General features: G+C 56.9%; 2 protein-coding genes across 2 annotated transcripts in view; one reads left to right on the top strand and one right to left on the bottom strand.

Annotated features, from left to right (window-relative positions):
* The window catches only part of GALT (galactose-1-phosphate uridylyltransferase), a 182,362-nt gene extending 180,810 nt beyond the window's left edge, over window positions 1-1,552 (bottom strand). Inside the window, exons 1-6 of the mRNA XM_030466847.1 lie at window positions 1,509-1,552; window positions 1,414-1,460; window positions 942-1,111; window positions 790-865; window positions 618-666; window positions 168-386 (exon numbers count right to left, since the gene is read on the bottom strand). Of these exons, the coding sequence (XP_030322707.1) occupies window positions 168-386; window positions 618-666; window positions 790-865; window positions 942-1,111; window positions 1,414-1,460; window positions 1,509-1,543 (596 nt within the window). The 5' untranslated portion in view covers window positions 1,544-1,552. The remainder of the gene's footprint in view (window positions 1-167; window positions 387-617; window positions 667-789; window positions 866-941; window positions 1,112-1,413; window positions 1,461-1,508) is intronic.
* A 652-nt stretch (window positions 1,553-2,204) lies between these two features.
* Window positions 2,205-5,698, top strand: SIGMAR1 (sigma non-opioid intracellular receptor 1). The gene is made up of 4 exons (XM_030467963.1): window positions 2,205-2,387; window positions 3,250-3,450; window positions 3,985-4,077; window positions 4,361-5,698. Exons 1-4 carry the CDS (start codon window positions 2,237-2,239, stop codon window positions 4,585-4,587), a joined length of 672 nt encoding a protein of 223 aa, XP_030323823.1. The 5' UTR covers window positions 2,205-2,236; the 3' UTR covers window positions 4,588-5,698.
* Window positions 5,699-8,382: the final 2,684 nt, after the last annotated feature.

The following is an 8,382-nucleotide window of genomic DNA, read 5'->3' as shown; positions in this document are numbered from 1 at the left end:
ATTCCAGCCCCGTGGTTCCTGTAGCAGGCTGTCACGGTGTCCCTGGGACACCAGGAAAGCATCCCACAGGAGAACAAGAGCCTTGCACCCACCTGAAAATGCTCAGAGAGGCACAAGGCAGGGGACAGGGAACCAGAGGGGCACAAGGCGGGGGACAGGGAACCCACAAATGAACTGGGATGGTCCCTGCCCCAAGTGCTGCCCTGCCTCCACCCCCAGGGCAGGGAAAGAAGCAAAGCCCACAACTGCCCCAGACCTGCACCCAGGTGTAGGTGGAACCCAGCTCAGCCTCCAGCTCTGCCCACTTGTTGATGACAGCCCGGATATCCATTAGAGTCATGTGGGGAAGCGACAGGTCCGACCAGGGATGGAAGCACATCACCTTGCTGCAGAGGAGAGAGGTGTGACTGGGGTTATAAGGACATACCGGGAGACCCTCATGGCCCTTGCCAGGTCGCAGTGCAATGGGGATGAGACCCTCAAAATGCCCCCAAAAATACAGCAGGTGTCCCCAAAACAGGCAGCACAAGGAGGAGAGTGGGCTCAGTACGGCTTCACCTCCAAGGTCCTGGCTGCCACCTGAGCCTGGACCCTCCCAAAGTTGTAAGAGTACTCACCACACACCCCGGGCTGCTGCTGCTTGAAACAGGGGGTGATCGCTGTCACCTGGGGAACAAGAGAGGAAGAGGAAGAAAGTGCAGGGAGGGTACCCATGCCTCTTCAGGCCTCCCTACAGCACCCCAGAACATGATCCCAGGGCCCCCAAAAACCTGCTTTTAAGGAAGTTACCAGGCTCTGGAGCATCAGGTTGCAGAGCAGGGAAGTCGTTAGGGAAGACAAAGGTCCCTTGGTACCACGGGTTGACCTGCCGGGGCAAGAGATAGAATCAGGGAGTTACAGGGTGGTGCAGGGTGCTTGGACTCTTGGGTCCTTAGTGGTACCTCGCCATTGGCCCGTGTGGCCCCAGGGCAAAGGGGGTTCTTGGGGTCCCAGCGGTACACTTGCTCAGGCGGCAACTCCTCTAGCTGCCCCTGCCACGGACGCTTCACCCGGTGAGCCGACACCAGCACCCAGTCGTCCCGCAGCGGGTTGTAACGAGTGTGTTGGTGCTCTGTGGAGAGAGAAGAGAAGGGTGTCAGGGAGGGAGGCAGGTGCAGACCTCGCCACGGACCGGGTACCCCCCGCTCACCAGGCCCCCCCCGCGGGTAACCACACTTCATGCTCCCCTCCCCCCCCCCCCTCCCCCCCGCCCCACAGGTCACCCCTTCCTTCCCTCCTCAGTCCAGGAGGGTGGGGAGGGCTGGGGTGTCCCCACAGCCACCCCGGGACAGGGGAGGGTCCCCGCAGCCCCCCCCTCTCCTGGGGCTGGTCTGGCTCTGTCAGGTGCCCAGAGAGAAGCAGCCTCAGCCTTACCATTGGGGTTGAAGCTGATGCCCCCTTCCTCCTTCTCTTCCTCCTTCCTTTCTTCCTTTTCTTCCCCTTTCCTTTCCTCCTTCTCTTCCTCCTTCTTCCCTTCCTTCTCTTCCTCCTTCTCTTCTTCCATCTCTTCCTCCTTCCTTTCCTCCTCTTTCTCCTTCTCTTCTTTGCTTTCCTCCTCTTTCTCCTTCTCTTCTTCTTTGCTTTCCTCCTCTTTCTCCTTCTCTTCTTCTTTGCTTTCCTCCTCTTTCTCCTTCTCTTCTTCTTTGCTTTCCTCCTCTTTCTCCTTCTCTTCTTCTTTGCTTTCCTCCTCTTTCTCCTTCTCTTCTTTGCTTTCCTCCTCTTTCTCCATCTCTTCTTCTTTGCTTTCTTCCTCTTTCTCCTTCTCTTCTTCTTTGCTTTCCTCCTCTTTCTCCTTCTCTTCCTCTTTACTTTCCTCTTCTTTCTCCTTCTCTTCTTCCTTGCTTTCCTCTTCTTTCTCCTTCTCTTCCTTCTTGCTTTCCTCCTCTTTCTCTTCCTCCCTCAGTTTCTCCATCTCTTCTTTCTTCTTTTCCTCCATCTCTTCTTTCTTTCTTCCTTTCCTCCTTTTCCCCCTTCCCTCCCTCCGCCAACGCCTCCACACCCTACACCCCCAGAAGCTTTGGCGGCAGGGGGAACGCCGGTACCGCCCCTTTTAACCCACCTCCTCCGCTCCGCTCCGCCCCGCCGCGCCGGCGCAGGGCCGCCCTGGGCCGGGCATGGCGTGGCCTCGGCAGGGGCGGTCCTAGTTCTCCGTCCCGGTAGCGGCGGGGCGGAGCGGAGCGGAGAGGCGGCGGGCGGCATGGTGGCGGCGTGGGGGCGGCGGGCGTTGCGGGTCGGGCTGGCGCTGAGCGTCCTGGCGCTGGTGCTGCAGGGGCTGCGGGGCTGGTTGGCTTCCAAGCGGTACGAGTTCACCTCCGCCGAGATCGCCCAGCTCGCCCGGCACCACGCGGGTACGGTATCGCCCGAGGGGAACGGGGCCCACCGGCCATGGCGGGGTCGGGGGTGCGGGGGGAAGAGAGAAGGGAGGCTGAGGATGGATGGGGACAAGGGAAAGGGGAAGAGGAAGGAGAAGCGGAACCGGGAAGGGGTGGAGGAGGTGGGGGGCTTGGGAGCGGCCTGGGTTTGAGGAGGGACCTGTAGCTGGGGGGCGGGATGGAGGAGGTTTCGGTACAGGGGGGCCGGGATCGCGGGGGACAGGAGATGGGGGTCGGGGAGGGCTAAGGCTGAGACAGCAGGACCGGCATCGGGAAAGGATCAGGAGGGGGGTAGGTGGTGTGGGGGAATGAGGCTGGAGTGAAGGGAGGATGGGGATAAGGCAGCAGTACCACCCAGCCCGGCTGGCGCTGAACCTGAAGCTAAGGTGGCTCTCTCGGTGCTGGGGATGGGTCAGGTCTGGGTACTAAGCCCCAGGTGAGGTAGGGGCAGGACAGACCCCACAACTATGGCTGGAGGGGAGGGCTGTCCCTGTAGGGCACAGGTGTGTAGTCACAGCAGAGGAGCTGCGTGTCACCAGAGCAGGGTCAGTGTCACTTTGCTCAGGTCCCCCATACAACCCAGTACCTGAGGTGGGCTGTAGGACAGGAGTGCTCAGTGCTGCACATCCTCCATCACCATCTGGGAAGGGAGGCAGTGGGGACAGGTCAGTGGCTATGGAGGGCTTCAGGCTGGAGAGATGAGACACATACCCTAGGCAGATCCCTTTAAAGATGTGCTGGTACTCTGTGGCTGTGGAAGAGATTTGGGGCGGGGGGGGGGGGCTGTTGGCAGAGCCTGCTTTATGCCAGAGACTTACAGCAACCTTGTGTGCTGCAGGGCTGGACCATGAGCTGGCTTTCTCTAAGATCATCGTGGAGCTTCGGAAGAAGCACCCAGGCCACATCCTGCCGGACGAGGACCTGCAGTGGGTGTTTGTGAATGCAGGCGGGTGGATGGGTTCCATGTGCCTCCTGCACGCCTCACTCACTGAGTATGTACTGCTGTTTGGGACAGCTGTTGACACAGGGGGCCACTCAGGTAAGCAGGGGGGATAGGGCTGGGAGGGGCAGGGTTTCTCTGAGCTCTTTCCACTCCACTTCATCACATGCAGCCACACATCACATCGGTCATGGTATGCCTGGGGCAGGGAGCACACTGCTCCACTTCTTCCAAGGGGTGCACAGTGATGGAAAGCACTTTTGTTTGGACACCAGCTCCCCCGGTGTTTTGTAGCACCTTCAGGTCGCTGTGCTGGCCATGCCTTATGGCCAGGACTCTCCGCATTCAGCTGGCAGGCTGTGGCTAGGATCGTGTCTCCCTGTGCTACACTGGGGACTGAATGCCAAACACACTGGAAATTATGTAGCTTAAAGATGCTGAGCAACCCTGGCTGGTGGGATGTGGCCAGTCACACAGGCAGCCTTGGTACCAGATCCAATTCTGCTCCTCAGTGAGTCAAGGCTCTGAGGCTGGCACCCTTCTCACCAGAGGGCTGCTCTGTGGCTCAGACATGGGCTACTAAGCTGTCCCCAGCTGGGACAGGCTGAGCTGGTGCTGTCTGTCCTCCCACAGGTCGGTATTGGGCAGATATCTCTGACACTGTCATCTCGGGGACCTTCCGGCAGTGGAAAGAGGGGACCACCAGAAGTGAGATCTACTATCCAGGTAAGTGCAGCAGCCACAGTGCCCTGCAGATAACATCCATATCCAGGAGCACAACCACTCTGCAGACTGGGCATCCACTGTCGCAGAGCATCTTCCTTCCAGCTGGCTGAAGCCAAGAGCTCACAATGGGACAGTTTGTGTCCAGCATCTCAGTTGATGCCAGTAAGAGAAAGTAAGCAAGGCTGGGGAGGGGTTGGGGTGCTTAGCCTTCTTACAATTCATGATCCACATGTCTCCTTTTTGGGCACCGTGTGGGACAGTCACTGGTTTTCTGTCTTGGCAGGGGACACCATCGTGCATCAGGCGGGAGAGGCCACGTCAGTGCAGTGGAGTGCAGGCACCTGGATGGTGGAGTACGGCCGGGGCTTCATCCCCTCCACACTCGCCTTTGCCTTGGCTGACACCCTTTTCAGCACTCAGGACTTTGTCACCCTCTTCTACACCCTGCGTGTCTATGCCAAGGGCCTGCTCTTGGAAGCCAACGCCTTCTTCAGCACTTGGGGCTGCTGAGCCCGGCTCACGGCGGCGTCCTGCTGGGCACAGCTGGCTCTTCTTCTCCCAGCCTTCCTCCCCCCTCCATCTCCCTGAGCCCAGGCTGTAGCAGAGACATCAAGAGACCCCCTGTGCCTCACCCAAATTGCTCTGTCCTTCCTCAGGGGCCAGCTGGATGCCAGGACAGAGAGATTGTGGTAGTTACAACAAACAAACAGCCTGTTCTCTTTACTGTCTGCCTCTCCCTGCCTTTTAATTGGAGTCATGTTCTGCTTTTCCATCCTTCAGGGGCTGGAGTGGCCTTGGAGGGTGAGAACATCCCTGTGTGCCTTTGGCCTGCAGCTGGAGAGGGGCTGGAGCTTGATGTCCCCAGGCTCCACAAAATTTCTGCAGCTTCTGAGACATCAGGAGGTAGATGCAGGCCTTAAGGCAGGGTGCACAGGGTGAGCAGGACCAGAGCACCTGCGCAAAGGTGAGCCAGGAGGTTCCCCATCTCCCTGGCAGATTGCTGTGGCTGTGGGTGGCACAGGGCACTGTGTCCAGCTGGCAGCATCCCCCGTGGCTCTGCCCCACTGATGTGGGCTGGCAGCACACAGTGTCTCCCTGGCACAGGGCGAGATCTGCACTGGGACTATAGCAGCGAGGGGATGCCCAACCTTTTGTCGTCTCTCTTTGTCCCCTGTATATCATCTGCCCAAGGGGATGGCTGGGGCTGGAAGAGGGTCCCTGGCCCCACAGTCCTCCTTCCTGCAGTCCCCCATCAAGGGGGGAGAGAGCCACCGTGTGTCGCCTTAACTGAGTCCTGCATGGCCTCTGGGCTGTGCTCATACCAAACCTCTGTTCTAGCTCAGGATTGGATCTTACCCCTCAAAATGCTTTCCCTGGCTGTGAGACCCCTTGGGGACAGCCACCTTGCTTGACTCCTGGCAAAGGGGACAGGACAATGAGGGAGCACTGCAGTTTCCTGACTGTGCCCAGCTACAGACCCTGTTTCCAGCCCCATGGCTAGACCCATGTGGGCTCTCTGCTTGGAGGAGGGCTTTCACCTACATGCCAAAGTGATGTGTGTGTCCTCTTAATCTGCCACGTGGAAAGATATGGGTAATAAAATTCTTAATTCCACCCTCGGGTCCCCAGGAGAGCCTCTGGAGTGTACTGAGCCTCTGCCACAGGGAACGATGCAAGATTTCTCCAGCTCTGGGCTCAGTGGGAGTCCTACTGGCAGCTGGGGACAGATGGATGTCCCTGGGCAATCAGCATCAACCTGACCAGGGTCCTTGGAGCCAGGGGATACAGTATGGGGCAGAATCAGGCCCATTTCAGCTCTCGGGCCATGGCAGGAGATGGTGCTGTTACTCCTCTTTCCACTGCAGTCACTGGGAATCCAAAAGCCTGAGCAGGTGCTGGGGCCCTGCTTTCATGGGAGGGCACAAGAACGTGGGGAGCTCTATTCTTCCCTGGGATCATGCTGATGCTGGGAATGTGGCCCTGGGGGTGGGAAGACTGGTGCAGTGGGTTGGGGGCCCTGAGAAGTTCACACAGGTGCACACACAAGAAGGTCACAGGAAGGAATCACGGGGTATAAAGGCTGTGCATGCACCTTCATGTGTGCACCTACTGGCAGACAAGTTGCATGCATGTGTCCGTGTCGGTGCAAGCAGGATAGTTGTGTGTCTGCATGTGTGTGTGCTTGTGTGTGTGTGTCTCTTGGTAGGGCAGTTGGACATACACAGAGGTGTGCATGCATAGAGGTAGGATAGTTTGCAGGTGGATTTTGGCAGAACAGGCACGGTTTGCACATGTGTGTGCACACGTGTGCATAGGTAGAACAATGGGGCATCTGTCCATGCAGTCAGACCAACACCAGACATGTGAGTGCTCAGGAACATATTGTTCAGCCTAGAGAAGAGGAGGCTCCAAGGTGGCCTTACAGCAACTTTCCAGTATCTGAAGTAAGGCTACAAGCTGGAGCAGGGCTTTTTACAAGGGTGCATAGTGAGAGGATGAGGGGAAATGCTTTCAAACTTGAAGAGGGAGTTTTAGGTTGGACATAAGCAAAAAATTCTTTCCTGTGAAGACGCTGGAACAGGTTGCCCAGGGAAGCTGTGGCTGTCCTCTCCCTGGAAGTGTTGAAGGCCAGGTTGGATGAAACCTTTAGCATCCTGCCCATGCAGGGGGTTTGGAACTGGATTATATTTTAGGTCCCTTCCAACCCAAACCTGTCTGTGATTTTATGTTTCTATATGAGTAGGACATGCATATATGTGCATCTGTGGTAGGCAGAGGAATCAACATTCGTATGTCCACAGCTGTGTGGGTGAGAGAAAGTGTGTGCATGCATCTGCACGTGCACAATCCAAGCGCAGGCGTGTGCACAGGTATACACATGTGCACAGGTATACACGTGTGCACAGGTATACATGTGTGCACAGGTATACATGTGTGCCTGCCTGTGTTCTCAGGGGCAGAACATGCAGGTGCACACATGAGGGCAGCGTGTTCCCGTGGGCTTCCCAAGGCTGCCCTGGCCCCACACCATGCCCATTCCCTGGGGCTTAGGGGGGCCCTGTCGAGGAACACGAGCAATGCCACGCCAGCCTGCAGGGGAAGGCGCTAACTCAGCAGCTCGTATCAATACTGCTCCACTTACAGCGAAGGCCACGTAATGAAAATCCAATGGGCACGCTGGTGGGAGTAAATAAGTATGCCATTAAAATGAGAAAATCAAAGCTCTGGACAGGTCTTTTCTCTTGCCCATTGATTTCTTTTATTACGGAAATATTGCTGCTAAATAACATTAGTGTGAACAATCTCAGCAGTGTTTTCCGTAGCGCCTGTGTCAATAACTTCATCACGGGTGGAGGATCCCCCCCAGTTTGGCTGTGGGGCTGGAAGCCCTGTCCAGGGGAGGGACTATTCATGCTGAGCTGAGATGTGCCCAACAGAGAAACCAGGCAGCACAAAGTGGTTTGGACAAGTGCCACCAGAATGGAATTGGCCTGAGACACAGGAGCCCTGGCATTCAGGGGGCCCAAAAAGCAGCCCTTCCCTTTGGAGTGGGTGTTTACAGCCTTTTAAGGAGAAGGTAAGCATCCCCAGTGACCAGCAGATGATAGAGGGATCCCAGTCACAGTGTGTCTTGCAGTCTTTTGCTGCCTCTGCCCCTTCCTCTCTACTTCTCATTCATTATCATGTCTGTGTTGGACCAACACAGCTCCCTGCAGCTTTCCATCATTTGGTTCTCGTGGAGAAACTGAGGGACAAGGTGAGAACTCATATGTAATCACCCAGCTCAAGCACAGCCCCTGTGCTTAGGACAGGGCTTGCACTCAAGCTGTCTGCAAGCACCCCCAGCATCCTTTGAGATGCCTACGAGTGGTAGGGACATCTCTGCAGGGCTTCCAGATGTGACAAGGATACAGAGCATATATGCAGCCTTTGGTATTCAGAGGCCAGGTGGACCCCCCCAAACACCTCAAAGGACACCAAACCCCTGTGGGTTGGCTGGAGGTAGGCACGGAGACTCAGTACTATGGGTCTGGCTCTGTTGTAACCTGAGCTGTGGTGACCACAAGTGGCATCTCCCTAGAGCCGTCACCAAGACAAATGCACATCGCTGCCCACCAAACACCTTTCCCCCTGCAGCTCACTCTATCTTGTTGTCCCTCTGCATGCAGTGGGTATTGATCAGCCCGCAGGATCTATCTCCCGATTCTTCCTGCGGTATCTCTCTGCTCAGAGTATCTCTTAATCTGCTCCGTTGTCTGCCGTGCCCGTCTATACCTCCAGTATCTATCTGTGCTGCCTCCACCG

This window comes from Calypte anna, chromosome Z (genome assembly GCF_003957555.1).
Source record: "Calypte anna isolate BGI_N300 chromosome Z, bCalAnn1_v1.p, whole genome shotgun sequence".
Lineage (NCBI taxonomy): Eukaryota > Metazoa > Chordata > Aves > Apodiformes > Trochilidae > Calypte > Calypte anna.
The sequence above is the reverse complement of the archived record's forward strand: the minus strand, read 5'-3'. Positions and strand labels throughout refer to the sequence as shown.